Source organism: Eleutherodactylus coqui, chromosome 12 (genome assembly GCF_035609145.1).
Source record: "Eleutherodactylus coqui strain aEleCoq1 chromosome 12, aEleCoq1.hap1, whole genome shotgun sequence".
Taxonomy (NCBI): Eukaryota; Metazoa; Chordata; class Amphibia; order Anura; family Eleutherodactylidae; genus Eleutherodactylus; species Eleutherodactylus coqui.
In genome coordinates, this window is record NC_089848.1 from 110773839 (window position 1) to 110790870 (window position 17032).

General features: G+C 47.8%; 1 protein-coding gene across 1 annotated transcript in view; it reads left to right on the forward strand.

The window, feature by feature from the left end:
- The window catches only part of MPP7 (MAGUK p55 scaffold protein 7), a 329284-nt gene that overhangs the window by 92098 nt on the left and 220154 nt on the right, over positions 1–17032 (forward strand). Inside the window, exon 3 of the mRNA XM_066585695.1 lies at positions 9716–9869. Coding sequence (XP_066441792.1) covers positions 9833–9869 — 37 coding nt within the window. The 5' untranslated portion in view covers positions 9716–9832. The remainder of the gene's footprint in view (positions 1–9715; positions 9870–17032) is intronic.

Consider the following 17032-nt stretch of genomic DNA (forward strand, 5'->3'; position numbering starts at 1 on the left):
CATCTGTTGGGGTTGATTTAGTGATCCTGCACTGAGCAGGGGGTCGGCCCCGATGACCCTGGAGGTCCCTTCCAATTCTACCATTCTAGGATTCTAACGTGTCCGAATGCTGGAGCTCCTCGCCGTTCCCCCGTACGGATGGTATAACAGCAGACGACCAGTTCCAGCACCATTGTGTCTAAGAGGAACAGAAAGACTCCGAAAAACTTCCCCTGGTCAGATGGGTCCAGATTTCTATTGCTGATGGGAAGTCAGAATTTTGTGCAAGCAGCATGAATCGCTGACCCCTTCCTGTCAGCCGGTCAGAACATGTCAGCACCGCCATCTAATCTGCAGGGACTACAAGAAGCTTCCTGTCCGCAGGGGCCGGTATTCTACATTATGATACCTGATATTGATTTGCATTGGGCCATTCAGAAATGTTGTTTGTTTTAAAAAAAAGAAAAAGCAGCAAGTCTTATTTTGGTTCAGTATAGGCTAGGGAGGGGTAGGGGTTAAAATATGCAAATGTACATATTGGTTGCAGTCCCCATATGCCCATGTGAGTGAGCCCTTACTGATAATGATCACAGCTCATCACCCTGACTGTAGCTTGTGTAGAGGGTAATGAAAATCCTACTGTCCTCCCAGCAGACAGAAATGGTATAGCCTCTAGCGAATGATGTGCTGATGGATGTAAAAATGAAAAATCTCACCCTCAAGATGTTGCCTGATAAGCATCAGACAGGGGCTGTACTGCAGGAAAGTGGCTGCAATACACAACGGAGACCCCCAGAGTGCGGAAGGAAATCATCTGAGGGGGCAGGGATGAAAAACGTGTGTTCGCTGGAGTGGTCCTTTAAAAAGCTGTTATTCCTCGCCGCCGCCACGCAGAGTGTTTGCGTAGAGCGAGCGCGACCCTCGCCACAACTCGTCCTCCATCTGCACAGTGTCCTTGGCGGCCGCTGTGGATTTCTGGACAGTCTTGCCCAACTTTCATCTCCATATTGTGTCGGCCTGACAATCCTGCCCGGCCGCCCCCGCGCTCCCCCGAATGCTGCAGCGCACGTTCCTTTCCAAGCTGACTAATAGCGCTGTCACTGCGAGAGGAAAACACAGCTATTTATACGCAGATTTGGGGAATCGCAGGGATGAATCACCGGCTTATAGTAGAAGCTGAATCTGGTCGCTCCCTTGTTGTGAGGCCAAGCTGACGGCTCGGGGAGGCTCCGGAGTTTCCTCCTTCGTTCCACCCTTAATTATTGAAGACAGTTGTAAATGTGTGTCTTGTGCTGCTCCTGTGATGTCACATTGCACTCCGCGCCGCTGAGACGCACGGATAAACTGCTGAGATCTCGCAGTCTTATCAGCGCCGGCTGCAGGGACGGAGCGCACTTGTTCCAGAAGAGGCGACTCCTGCCAAGTCCTCCTGCCTGGGATTTACTGAGTATCACGGAGGCCGCAGCTAGGATCTCCCCAACCACAGACAGGGCAGCCACTAACGAGCAGTAAGCTTATTAGCCGGCTGATTACTATTTGATGCAAAGATTATGGCTGTTGACACGTCCCCCTGCAAACAGCAATATGAGTGATGTGTGGGGGGCGAGCGAGCGTACCAACAGTCCTCCATTCCTGCACCGTTCAGAAAGTGACTTCTTGTAGAAAGCTTTTATGTCACACGGGTTTGAGAATTCTTGTTTTGTTTAACCTTCAGTGTCCCATCTATAGTTTACATAAAAAAACTCCTGCAATTCTCACACTGACCACTAGGCTTAATAATAGTCTGACACTTCCTGTTCTGTAGAGAAAACTTCTCAACCTTCATCTCATTATCATCACAGATAGGATTACACTGAGAGGTGACACCTATATATAGATAACACAGGACCCACCATTCACAATAGTCACAGCTCACCTCCTCCCCTCCCTGTACAGACAGGATTACACTGAGTGGTGACACCTATATATAGATAACACAGGACCCACCATTCACAATAGTCACAGCTCACCACCTCCTCCACTCCCTGAACAGACAGGATTACACTGAGAGGAGACACCTATATATAGATAACACAGGGGCCCCCATTCACAATAGTCACAGCTGACCTCTTCCCCTCCCTGTACAGACAGGATTACACTGAGAGGTGACACCTATAAATAGATAAGTGGGTCCACCATTCACAATAGTCACAGCTGACCTCTTCCCCTCCCTGTACAGGCAGGATTACACTGAGAGGTGACACCTATACAGTAGAACCTCAACTAAGGTCCGGAAGCAATGGACTTTAGTAGAAATCAATGTTAGTTGAGCATATTATTTCCATTGGAATTAATGTAAATCCAATTAATTGGTTCTAGACGTTCCAAAAAACACACCAAACCCCATTTAATAAAGAATAACACTGGTCTTTATTACCAAAAACAATAATACTGAATGACTATAAAACACAACTGTAAAGAATAAATTAACATTTATAAGGTTTTTGAACGCTTAGCATACAGTGCTTTGACATAGGACTGCAGGGACATCATTATAGCAGTACATATCACTGTGTTATCTGTGCTTTGACATAGGACTGCAGGGACATCATTATAGCAGTACGTATCACTGTGTTATCTGTGCTTTGACATAGGACTGCAGTAATTATTTGCAAACGTTTCTTTACTGTACTGTACTCATCTGTACAGTCCTTACATTATGCAGTACAGTGGGGATTCAGGAGGCAGGCAGCGTTCAGCCGGCACTTTGGGGATTCAGCTGCTGTACTGTGTCAGGAGGCAGGCAGACACAGCAACGTTCAGCCGGCACTGTGCACAGTGGAGAGGGGGAGGAGTAGGCGCACGCTGATGCAGGAGCAGAAGGAAGTGACCGGCATCAGCTGTGCGCCGGCTCACTGAGCGGCGCCGGAGGTCATGGAGCGGTTGGCACCCTTATCTGAGGAATGCAACTTTATTTGAGGGACCGCCGTTGCTCTGACACACCGACTTAAGTTGAAAATAGTGTCACTTAAAAGCAATGCTACTCAAGGGTTTACTGTATATAGATAACACAGGACCCACCATACACAATAGTCACAGCTCACCTCCTCCCCTCCCTGTACAGGCAGGATTACACTGAGAGGTGACACCTATATACAGATAACACAGGAGCCACCATTCACAATAGTCACAGCTCACCTCCTCCCCGCACAGATCACATATCACTCTTCCATAGAAGTTAGTGTGTCCCCTCTTGTTCTGTGTGTTTGCATTTACTTGTTTGACAGCTGATTGGTGGCACCTATAGATATTTGTTCCCAATCATTCACTCACGTAAAAGGCCCTTAAAGGCGTGCATAGGGGATACATTGGTACTGGGGGTCTGGCATCAGCAACCCTAAGATCTGCATATCCCAGATACGTTGTAATAGAAGGAATTGGAGTGGTGTTCATGCATGTCCACTGCTGCTCAGTTCACCCGCGGCATTCGGGGGGGGGGGGGGGGGGCTTGGATTCCCGGTTTGCTCAGGGTGCCAGTAGTTGGAAATTTCACACGCGGCTCCAAATCCCGGTATTAGCGAGCAAAGTGGACGAGATTTTGCAAAAACAGCCATGCGGCGCAGAAATTAACGATGCAGTATATCTATTTTTTTCCCCGCAGTGGCCTCCCTCCCCTCTCTGGAGAGAGATGGCCAAAGCGAAAATGCAGGCGGCGAAGCCGCTCCAAAACCTGCAGCTACGGTTTTCTAGCAGAATTCCCACGGGTTTTCGGTGCTGCCAATCCACAAGAATTCCGCTGGAAATCCGTCCCGTGTGAACCCAGCCTAAGGGCTCGTGCCCGCGAACGTATCGATAAAGGGCAGCGTTTTACTGATGTTTGTAAACACTGGCATTGCCAGACGGAAGTGCTCTGCGCCTACCCATGTATCACACGGGTACGCTCCGCGTTGTGCATGAAGACGCCGCCCGTGCGCTCCGCGTTGTGCATGAAGACGCCGCCCGTACGCTCCGCGTTGTGCATGAAGACGCCGCCCGTACGCTCCGCGTTGTGCATGAAGACGCCGCCCGTACGCTCCGCGTTGTGCATGAAGACGCCGCCCGTACGCTCCGCGTTGTGCATGAAGACGCCGCCCGTACGCTCCGCGTTGGGCATGAAGGCGCCGCCCGTACGCTCCGCGTTGGGCATGAAGGCGCCGCCCGTACGCTCCGCGTTGGGCATGAAGGCGCCGCCCGTACGCTCCGCGTTGGGCATGAAGGCGCCGCCCGTACGCTCCGCGTGGGGCATGAAGGCGCCGCCCGTACGCTCCGCGTGGGGCATGAAGGCGCCGCCCGTACGCTCCGCGTGGGGCATGAAGGCGCCGCCCGTACGCTCCGCGTGGGGCATGAAGGCGCCGCCCGTACGCTCCGCGTGGGGCATGAAGGCGCCGCCCGTACGCTCCATATTGCATGAGTTGATGCTGCGAATAGAGCTTTTAGGACCCTATTTACTATAACGGGCTCTGTTTGGTTTCGGCTTGGATGCATACGGCGATTTTTCTTCTGGTATATTGCATCGGATCAGCGCAGGGGATGACCGGGGAGGAGGCTCTTTTTGTCACCCAGCAGTATCGTGCAGTGCAATTACAAGGTTCCAATGGGTTCCCATGGCAGTTGGAAGCCTGACAGAGGTCTCCATGTCTATCATGTAACTCCACTTATTAGGCCCCTCCTCCTTTACAGTCTAATAGGCTGCTATCATAGGCTTAGTAAAATGCACTACATAAGTAATGCAGTGTACTATCTTAGCAACTAAACGATCACATCGTCAAGTCCCCTTCAGAGACTTTAAAAAAAAAACAAAAAAAAAAAAACAAAAAAAACAACACGTAAAAAAGTTAAAGGGGTTGTCCCGCGCCGAAATCAAAAATTTTTTTTTCAACAGACCTTGTGCACAGTTAAAAAGAATCTTTTTTTTTTTTTTTTAATAATTCGCTTACCTGCATCCCCGTTCTGCAGCTTTGAAGATTCTTCTTTTCTTCTTTCAAAGATGGCGCCGCTGGTCTTCTCCGACGGTGCACCACGGGTCTTCTCCCATGGTGCACCGTGGATTTTCTTCTCCAGTCTTGCGTTCCACTGCCGATTACAGCCACTTCATTGGCTGATCGGCACCACGTGACGGAGCTACGATGACGCTGAGAAGAGGGAGGAGCCAGGACGCACCTCGTGAGCCCAGAGGGAGACAGAAGAGGAATCCTTCAGTGAGCAAGCGCGACTGTTCGTGCGACCAGAGAAGAGGCTTCATCGTCACCATGGAGACGGGGACGCCAGCGCCGGAGGGGGTAAGCGTATAACTTCTGTATGGCTCATATTTAATGCACGATGTATATTACAAAGTGCATTAATATGGCCATACAGAAGTGCTGAACCCCACTTGCTGCCGCGGGACAACCCCTTTAATTACATTTAACTGAAAGGAAAAAAAGTTAAAAAAAATACACGTTTTTCTTAACAAAAACCATTTTAAAAAAATGGATAAAATGGCAATGAAGTTTTTGAAAAGACAATACATGATAGATATCACGGCGTCGGTAACGACCCAGACAGTGAAAACATCTCGCGGTGAACGCTGTAAAAAGGATTTTAAAAAGAAACCTCAGAATTGTTATTTTTCTTTTGTTCTTCTCCCAAAAATAAGTAATAAAAAGCGGTAACAAAAGTCACATGTAGCTCAAAACGGTAGCAGTAAAAACTACAACTCTTCCTGTAATAAACAAGCCCACACGGAGCTCCGCCGACGGAAGAATAAAAGTGTTCTGGGTCTTGGAACGCGGCGATGCAGATTCAGTTGCTGTTTTGTCTATAAACTTAGTATCACAGTAATCGTAATGATTAGATAGGAGCGTTCTCAAATTACAAACAACCACTTGTCCGGGAGTATGTATGTGTGTAGGTGCTTTTCATGCTCCGCCCCCTGGTGACATCATCACAGGTCCTACAGTATATATAAAACAGATTCTGACCAACAGAAGAACAACACAATGAGAACACAACTAAGCCGGTATTATCTCAGACACAACTCGGCAGTCCTGACAGGAGACACCGACCTACCACCACCACAGAGATCCGGCGGGCTGAAGGACTTGTGGTGACATCACTGCTAGTAGAGGAGCCATTGTGCAGTTTGATAGAAAGTACTGGATAAACCAACAGCTGCTACCAGGACCTTGTGATGACGTCACAGTCATGGGATCACCTGTGTGGGTGGAGTCAGGGATCACGTGACCAGGGGCTGATCACTGTATCCAGGAGTTGTGTGTGTAATGTGTGATAATCAGGATGGATGTAGTAGAGCTGTGTGTGCGATGCCTGTGAATCATAATGGATGTAGCTTGTAGTGCAGCCGTGTGGCGCCACCAGAAACACCCGGTAGTCCTGTGATCTTTACTGAATGGTGATCGCCATGAAAACAAACGCCAAAACAATGGAGGAATTTCTGTAATAAAAGTTCTGCAGCACTTTATAAGGACCTCGGAGCCGGCCATTAGTCCCAGACCCCTCACAAGCCCTCATACGGCTGTCAACTGGTTATGGCCAATCACTTGGTACTTAGGGCACAAAATAGGCCGGTCCCTAAGAGGGTAACAATGTTTTTTGTTGTGTTAAGAGAAGAATAGCTTTTCAATGGCTTCAGATCACTTCTGGCAGAAAGTTATCGCCGTTAAGGTAAACTTTGCTGTATATTTAGTTCGCTGACTACCGCAGATATCCGGATTTCTACGACCGCAAAGCAGGAAATTCTCCTTTTTTGAGTAACTTTACCGCTCAGGACCAGCAGAGCCGGGCGCCGGCGCCGATCATCTTCGCATGATTTACCTTTGACCTTCACCAGACACCCGGACTAGAAAAACTGTTTTTTTTTACCTTTTGGCAGAAGCAAAAAAACTGCTGGCCTTGTGTTTCTTGCTGCTAAACGGCTCCCGCCGCACCGCGCTATACATCACTACCGGTTCAGTTACGTCATTCTTATAACCCAAAGACATACATGTGTTGGTGTTTACGAGCCCCCGATGTCATAGAACGCAGCAGGCCATCATCTATTAAGCAAATCCCCGGGCCGGCTGACCTCATCCGTAGTCCGCGCACCTCGGAATAATGCTTGTAATTGGGAGACAGAGTACATGCCGGAGGTGTTCTACTCCGAACGCAGGCCAAGCCCGCTTGGCACCGCCGCTCGCTCAGCTTGTGGCCCGCTCCTCTACCAGCGATCCCAGGAGATCCTACAGATTGACTCTTGGCAGCTCCGGCGGGTCGTCTGTTCATTCTCTGTCGCTGAGGCAGATTTCATGACCGATGAGAACAGTTTGGCGCACCTCTTGTCTGCCCAATTTCCTACGCACTGGAGCTTTCAAATCCCAGAACTTTTCTTTGTATGTGAATTGCAGCAATGATATTATTGTGTATTGTATATAAATATATAGTGTGAGGCAAAAGTCTGGACACATCTGCTTAACTGGTGTAATTTGGAGAAAATTGACCTCCAATGTATAAAAGTATTAATTGGGAGGGAGGCTGCGTAATTTTTCTGGTGGCGGAAACGTTTTCAACGGCCGATTTGGAATCCACCGTTTGTATTGAGCTCGGGTTTTCTGATATATCAAGCTTTGCTTGGATTGACCCAGAAACGCACTGGACGTGTTATTTAGGAGTTAAGGGGGTTGTGCCACTTCTGGCCGTTTTGCTGCAGGAAACAGACATCTCTGCACAATGCACAGTGGCCCAGTTTGGTCTCTGAGCCTGCAGTACCAACCCAAGCCACTACACCATGTACAGAGCTGTCTGCTTCCTGCAGCAAAATGGCTAGTAGTGGGACAACCCCTTTAAATGGGGGTAGATTTTCACAAAGTGCCATTAATATCTGTTGTGTATGCAAAAATAATTTGCAATATGGTTCACCTGAAAGGGCGAATCCTACAGCGCTGTGAAAGAATATCGCCTGTAGTTCTTAGGCTTGTTCAGGAAGAGTGGATTAAACAGTCAGCCATCTGCACATTAAACACGTCATGTAAAGCGCTTTGTGAAAGTTTACCCTCCCTTAACTCCTAAGCAAGTAAAGATGGGGCAAACTGACAGCGTGAGTCAATACATGCGACCCCTTCCTATTAGAAAAACTTGAGCTGCATTCAATATTGCTGAGTTCAAAATGTCTCCTTCACACAAAAAATGCAGCAACCCTCTGCTCAGTGCGGGATTCACTAAATCATCCCAGACATCTGGCCTCTGACTTCCATTGAAAGAAAACTCCCCACCTCCTGTGGTAACCTGTCCCACTCATTGATCACCCTCACTGTCTGATATTTAATCTGTGTCTCCTCCCTTTCAGTTTCATCCCATTGCTTCTAGTCTTTCCTTGTGCAGATGAGAATAGGGCTGATCCCTCTGCGCTGTGACAGCCCTTCAGATATTTGTAGACCGCTACTAAGTCTCCTCTCAGCCTTCTCCTCTGCAAGCTAAACATTCCCAGATCCTTTAACCATTCCTCATAGGACATGATTTGCAGACCGCTCACCATCCTGGTAACTCTTCTCTGAACTTGCTCCAGTTTTTCTCTGTCTTTCTTTAAAGTGGGGTGCCCAGAACTGGACACAGTATTCCAGATGAGGTCTGACTAAGGAAGAGTGGAGGGGGATAATTACCTCATGTGACCTAGACTCTATGCTTCTCTTAATACATCCCAGAATTGTGTTTGCCTTTTTGGCTGCTGCATCACATTGTTGACTCATGTTCAGTCTATGATCTATTAGTATACCCAAGTCTTTTTCATATTTGCTGCTGCTTAGCCCACTTCCTTACATTCTGTATGTGCTTTTTTTCATTTTTCTTGCCCAGATGTAGGACTTTGTATTTCTCCTCGTTAAATCCCATTCTGTTAGTCGCTCCCCACTGTGCAAGCTTTTCTAGATCTTTTTGAATACTCTCTCTTTCTTCCCTAGTGTTAGCTATCCCTCCAAGCTTTGTGTAATCTGCACATTTGATCAGTTTCCCACAATTCCCTCCTCCAGATCATTTATAACAATGTTGACCAACACTGGGCCTAGCACAGAGCCTTGTGGTTCCCCACTTGATACATTCTTCCACTTGGATGTGCAGCCATTTAACGATGCTCGCGCTCTTAATGTGATTTGCGCGAATCTCATCCTATTTTGTAGATTGGAACGGGTGATCGCAGTGGCTGATCCCCAGACTGGCAGGTGTGGCGCTGTGCACACTACAAGCCGGGTGTTCATCTACCATTAGGGGGCGTTATCTTAAGCTACCGCTCGTGGAACCGCGCAATTATTACACGTTCCATTAAGTTATGACTCTAATGTATTCACGTACAAAACAAGGTGACAATGGAAGCAAACGATACATGTAGAAGGATGATAAATTTGCCTCCTGTCCAGCATGAAGCATGAGGAGTCCGGCTTCCTACTGCATGAGTAAAGACGGGAGAAAAATAATTGGCGGACGCGGCAGCTCCCATCGGACGCTCCGTCCGTCTCCCTGTTCACCTTTGTCTAATCACACGTAATTATTTCTTCCTCGATTTTAGTACCTGCGCCAAACGAGATGCATTTCACCGCAGACTTCCTCCAAGATGACGATCGGCCCGTTTTTACCGCTCGCAGCCCTATATTCATAATTTGAGAGGTTTTTTTTAACGTGTTTAAAGTGCCGCAATTTACGGCGCAGCTGCGGCTCTACCGTACAAATGATGATGTCTCTGTTCTCTCCTTAGGGTGAAGCGATCAAGCTGCAGACATTGCGTACGACGGAGCCCGCAGGACCTCTACGTCTGACCTTTGCCTTGCGGATTTGTCTTCTCCCTGCCCTGTACTTGTGATTGCCTGCAGCCATGCCAGCGTTATCGACGGGCGCAGGAAGTGACACAGGTAAGCATCGTTGCTCGTGTAGACGTCCACTAACCTGATGACTTCCAGCAACTCTGTGGTCACAGCCACGGATCTCCTATTTATGGCGCATCCTAAAGATCTGCTTTCGGTGTTTTTAATGAGTAATTAAAGGGATTGTCTGAAACCCAAAATGCTCTTTAACCCACAATGGAATTCGCACCTTTAATTGGAACCATGAAATGTGTTGCAAATTTACATCAAGAACAGGGTCGTTTAGACACACAGATGATCCCTCAAAAGATGGCTTTTAGCGATCATTTTGCATAATTTGCTAATTGGTACTAATGCCTATTAGTACCAATTAGCAGCCTGTGAGTCGCATTTATTCAGAGGACCACCTGCTGTTCTCTGAATAAATTCTTTTTGTTCTGTTGGCAGGGCTGACAGTTGAGAACAGCTGATACAATGTAATCAGCTCTCCCCAGACAGAACACAGCTTGCAGTCCTGCTTATCAGCTGTTCTGATGAAAGCTGGCTTTTAAGATGAACTGAAGATCATTGTTTGACAGAAAACTGAAAGATGGGCACATTAAGACACAACGATATCGCTTAAAAGATGGCTATTGAGCGAGTTTTGTGCGAAAATCATTGCATCTAAATGGGCCTTAAGATTGTGCAGCAGTAGTGAGATTTATGACACGTGTGAACATACCCTGAAGAGGTAAATAAACCTGCTCCGGGTTAGGGAATGGCATTGAAACATAAAATAATCAATGCTCACTCTCCCACTGTGCCTCGGGTTTGGCGCTTCCAACCTGGTCCCTCCCCCTCCGATCCCTACTGAAACAGGAAGTGACGACCTCATGTTTGTTGCTCATGTAAAAGCTGCAGCCAATTGCGCTGAACCGCTGAGGCCAGAAATTGGTTGCAGAGATCATGTGATCGATGAACGCAAACGTCAACGCTTCCTGTTTCAATAGGGAGCGGAGAAGAATGGATCACTGGCGCCAGATAAGAGGCACATGTCACCCCCTTACTGTGGGGCAAGCGATTTTTAGAAGTTTCGAAAATCCGCAACAAAATTAGCAGCAGTTGTGCACCACAAACTGCATCAAAATCCGCACCACTGGCAAAAATTTTGACTCAAAATCAGTTGCGACTCCTCCGCTGATTTCCGCCTGCATATAACGGCGCTCATCTCACCTCCAAAAACTGAGCACTCCCTGCCAGCACTGAGTGCAGCGCACACCGTCATCCGTAAACCACTATGGAGCGCCACCATGTTTCCCCCGGAGACTGGCAGCCCACTTCCACATTAACTGTCACTGGACAAAGGGATGAAGGCTTTCCGTAGCTGTGTCCGGGTGACGATGCGCGCTGCGGTGTTGCTGTAAGCAGCGAGCGCTCAGTTCTCGGAGGTGAGATGGGCGCCATTATGTGCAGGTGGAAATCGGCTGGGGATTCGCAAGTGATTTTGAGTCAAAATCTTCACCCGTGGTGCGGAGTCTGGCGCAGGTTTTGCTTCGGGAAATCCATAGCGTTTCCACTAGGTGCGCACAGACCCTTAGATTCAGAAACCCCGGCAGTAGAGGCATCAGGAACATCTGATCTTGCTCCATGCCCGCTAAGGCATGCCCCGGTAACTCGCCAGTTTATTGGGGTCGTCTAGTGATCCTGCCCGAATTCAGAAATAGGATGAAGTAACACTGACTTACTTTTGACAAAGTGGAAAATGTGCGCATTGCTGTCCTTTTTATGAAGACCATTAAACTTTACGGTGTTGTTCTGGGCCGCCGATCTATGTTCTTCACTCTTTAATACCCCCAGGTTGCCGTAAAAAGGATTTTTGCCCAAGTTGAAAATTTTGGTGTCTCTTACCCAAATACAAACATTTAATGAAAACGCGCATACTTGTGTTTTATAAGGCAGACGTTCGCCTTCTACGTACGGACGCCGTTCTTGCTTTCAAGTATGTAAAGAGTGATGTAACACGAGGACCATATTTTTTAATCATTTAACGGCCCTTTATGGCTTCCACAGACCTGCTCTAATAATGAAGCTATGAGGGATATGACAAGAATGGCGATATTGGATTTCTCTAGACTAACAGTAAATTTTTCCACTCTGATGTCAAGAATGTTGAGCATCTGGAAAGTGCAGCGCCGAAAGTGAATGAACGGTCGAGGAACTTTTTTTTTTAAAAGAATTCTTCTCATAGGAACAAGTGGTTTCATAGACTGTATAATACTCCGCTTGGTAAAATGTTTTTGTTGAACTCGCTTCTGGGTGTCCATAAGAGGTTTTCCAAGCTCGCGAGTCACCGGTGGGCCGCTTTTACTGTGTAGGTCGTGCATGCTCGTACTTCCCTTTTAATTGCTGGACCCGTATACCATTACATCAGATATTTAATATTAGCTAGCCTTTCCTTCCTCCAGAGCAAAAATGCACTTCTCTAGCTTAACCCTTTGTCTAAATACCCTGACCCAGTTTAAGTGATCGGTTGGCCACCCCATGGCACCCGGGGCACATGCTCCACCCGCACCTCCTAACCATGCCCTGATATTAGCTAGTCGTTAGCTACTGTTTGTTAAATGGAACCTGTCATCACCTGTGAGCACCATAATCTATGATATGGTGAATGTAGGACGGTCCTGAGGAGTCCGGGGATGGGCTTGGCTCCCTGTTACTGCGCTGGCACCTGTGGAACTGCACATGCGGACCGTGCAGATGACTCGTCTCTGCAGGTTGCACTCACACACGTAGTCTGCTGAAATAGCCGCCTACTGGGTGACCGCGGGAACAGGAGCCGAGTAAATACACAAAGCACATCCCAGACTCCTTCAGACCTGCCCTATGAGCACCATAACTTAGTCTGCGGTGTGCATAGGGATGTCAGGTTCCCTTTAACCCTCTCCAATCCACTGTCTGGCGTCTGAAGACATTCTGATAGAAGGCTGTACAGCTCTGATGTCGGAAGACGTCCAGCAGGGTATTCTTACTGTATATTACTGGTCACTCTGTTGTCGGGGGCCCCTCCAGCATGTCCCATACTGCAGTACTGGCTCTAGCCAGCAGATTGCGCCATTGTATAATGGTGGAAAAAGAAAACCCCCTAGGAAACTCTGAATCCAAATTTGGATTGCAAAGGGTTAAGAAGGGCACTTTTAAAGAGAGACTGTTGGAGCTATTGGTAAATATGTAGATGATCTGTGTGTTGTGGAAATGCCATCCATTCATTGTAATGGTTAAACTGAAAGTCCGCTCGGAACTTTTGGTGCGGATTTACTTCGCAATCGGTGATCGAACACGGGTATGCCCTTTTGGTCTATGAAAAGCGCATCGTTTTCCCTGCGTGTATCATGTGCTTTTTTTTTTTTTATTATTACACCCATGTTGCATCCATGTGCCATCCGAAAACGCATAAAAAAAACCAAAGAAGGCCCAAATAATCTCAGTTTTGTCACAGACCATCGAATTTATAGTGCGCAAGAAAAAGCAATGGCGTGAAACACGGCCTGCATTAAAAGAAACTAAACGCATGTCGTAATACACCCGTATAACGCAGGGGGTCCGTGGGATGCGTAATAAGTCAGTAAAGGTGCTGAATGCGGACAGAAAATCCGCTCATGTGAACGGGCCTAAGAGTGCGCAAATGTCAAAATCCAACGTGGAATATTCTGGCTGGAGTCCGCCATAGCCGAGTGCCAGGTTTCCGCTGTAAGGTCATGTTGTTTCGCGGATCCAGGTGTAGAGATCCTGATGCACGTGCGACTTGAAATCCGTGTCAAGAAGGGACTTTTTCCTGCAGCAAGTATTTAAAATCCATGGTGGAAAAATCCAGATCCTCATTCATATGAATGGGATACGGACATTGGAACAGCATCTGCGCCAGTTTCCACGCCAGAACGCAACATGTGAACATATCCTTAGGCCGTCTCATGTTCAGCCACTTCGGGCCGAGTGATGTCCTGTAATCTGGACATATCGCGATCTGCCGCAGTAGAAGATGCCGCTAGAGACTCTTAAAAATGCCAATGATCGCCAGAATAAATGTTTGCAGTTGTCCTCAGAAGCGATGCATGCGCAGCGGCGCCCCCTCCAATCCGGTGCTGTGCCTCTACTGCAGCAAGCTGGATGACCACAGCGGATCCCACCCACTGTGCATGCTCCGACTCCAGACATGTGGCGCTTGCACAGCCTGTGGACCACAATAGCTGACCCCTCCAGACGACAAGCTGTCCACAGGCTGCGCATGCGCCACATGTCTGGAGTCGGCGCATGCGCAGTGGGTGGGATCCACTGTGGTCATCCGGCTTGCTGCAGCTCCCCCGAGGAGTAGTCACCGCACCAGATTGGAGGGGGCGCCGCTGCGCGTGGCGTTTCGTTTGTGGAGATGGACGGGCAGAGCGCCCACACTGCTCCAGCAGGAAAATCACCCATTGGACAGTTTGAAACTAATTGACTTTTACTGCATGCGTTGATCAAAAACCGCCTTTATAGGGCGCTGGAGTCGCTGTACGTGCGTTTCGCAGTCTGTCATTTGCGCGGCTCATGTTACACTCACTTTATGATGTGAATGTTAATTGCTTGTTAATCAAGTTCCGTACATTAATGTAAACAGTGACTCCGACCTGAAGCTTCACTTTTATACCTGCGCTGAAAGTAGTTGGGCAATGCGGCATGAAGTGCGCCGCCCCTCGCCAGATCTGCCGTCCGCTCCATTACAACTCGGTATGTTTGTGTTTCCACGGAGCGGCCGGCGGTCCTCTGAGGAGCCTTTAAGACGTTTCCGCTGATTCTTCCTGCAGCTGGCGCCGTTGTCGGGTTCACCATCAGTTTATCTGCTCTTATGTAATCCTTACTGGAGGGATTCGTGCCGGTTACGTCTTTGTATACCGCGGCTCCTGACCGCGCCGTCCGGCCCTTCTTTCTGTACGTCTCTCTTTAGTTCCAACCGTCTGCAATGGGGAGAGTCGTGTGATGATTCTATAGGAACCTGTTAGTAATTGTCCTTTTAGGCCTCTTTCACGCAGGCGGCGCGATGTTGCCGCAAGAAAATCACAGCCATATCTCACTGGTGGTCTGTTCGATATCGCTACTTTGTCTTGCAACGATACCACGATTTTGTGGTGCTACAAAGTCGTGTGACTTTTTAGCATCACCTGCGAGGATTGTTTTAAAAAAATTTTTTTTGGGGGGGGGGGGGCTTTGGAATATAACCTTTACCCTGAAAATAAGCCCTAGCTGCACACAAAAAAAAAATAATGCATCACCTTAGGGGCGCTGTCGTTTCTGGCACGTATTTTCCCCTAAAGCTCCGGCAGACTTGCTTGAAGTCTTCTGCCAGCCCTTCCTGGATTGGAGGATCAAAATCCCTACCTCCAAGAAGGACTGTCTGTGATTGGTTCACAAGCACCATAGCTTAGCCAATCAGAGCCGTTGGATGCAATATGCACCACAGAATCACGAGCGCAGAGCGTTAGTCCTTATCACATGACCCGTGTGGGAATCGGGCAGGAAGTAGAGTTTTTGACACTGCGGGTTCTGATAAGGATTTTGCCTCTGTGGACATCCCCTTTAATCCCAGTTTATGGAGCGCCTGAGAACCTTAATTAAGCCATAGTATAAAAAGAAACGTCTGCCGGATTTCTGTCGTTTCCAGACGCCCTCGCTAACTGATCAGTATATTATTTGGGGGGTTGATCTCTTTAGCACATTCCCCGTAGACGCGGCTCGGCTTTACCTTTAAATTAATTAACTCCGCGCAGGACCATAAAACTAATCTCTGGAAAATTGAGGGACTTCTGACTGAACTGTTTTACTTGCCGGGCCGAGACTCCGATCTAGGTCTCATTAGCCGGTGGCGGTGAATGCGGTCAGCGGCGTTACATCATGGCAGACCAGAAGGCGACTGAATTATGATCGACCTTTTAGAATAGATTTGCACATATGGCAGAAAACACCTGAGAGTTGCAAATAATTTCCCAGCGCGCCGATCATTTTTTATTAAATTAGTGACCGGTTGCGTTAGTCACCGGTGATGACAGTAGGGATTGGACGCGGGGAGCCCATGCAGTCGCGTTCATAGATTTGCCAAGTTCGGCTCTGTGCCGCTGCCCATCCTCCGGACATTATTTGTTAGGGAATCGCTTTCCGTCTATTATTATACCTGTTGAATGTCGCATGTTCCTTTAACCCCTTAAGGACACGACATGTTTTTTCCTCCCCATTAAAAAAAAAAAAAAAAAAAAGTCCTAACACTTGTTTTTTGCGGGACGGGTTGTATTTTTCAGTGGTCAAATTTAATATACCGTACGATGTTGCTGAAAAACGTAAAAAAAAATTCCAGGCGGCGTGAAACGGAAAAAAACCACAGGATTTGAACAGCTTTGAGATACCAAATTTATATATATTTTTTTTTATACTACTTTTAAAAAATAAAGTATTTTTGAAAAAAACTTAACGTATTCTCTGCCCGCGTCTTTTAAGAGCCACGACTTGTTTTTGTGTGACGTCCGGTAGTTTCTACGAGTTTTCATAGCTTTTTATTATTTTCTTTGGAGGCAGGGAACCCCAAAAAAGTGCAATTCTGTTTTTTTTGTGGCGTTCACCGTGCGGAATAAATAATGTGTTACTTTGATAGATCGGACGTTTACGGAGGCAGCGACACCAAATATGCTATTTTTTAACTTATATTACCTTTTATTTTTCTAATAATAAACCTTTGTTTAAACTCCCTTCTCCAGTCTTCTCTGAGTCCCCCGCAGGGGACTTGAACTTACGATCGTTTGATCGCTCACAGTATATAACGCATTATCATAGTTAGCCCAGTCTGACCGCCAGTCTACCAAACCATGCCACAGACATGACTTGATAGGCAATAAGCCCTGGTAACCCTTGGAAACGTCAGAAGGCCCCAGGATGCCATGGCAACCGAACAGCACCTTGTGATTGAATTGCGGGGGGGGGAGGGTGTTTAGGACCCCAGAATACTGATCAGGGCATTTAAATGCTGCTCTTAAAGTGGACAGTGGCATTGAAAGGGTTAATACCCACGATTAGTGTTCACACTGATCGCGGGTGTCGGCTGTCAAGGACAGCCGGCACCCACCGTCTACGGAGCGGAATCGGCTTCTGATCCCGCTGCACACACAACCCTGCATGCCCAGGACATAACTGTACATCCTAGAGCATGAAGGGGT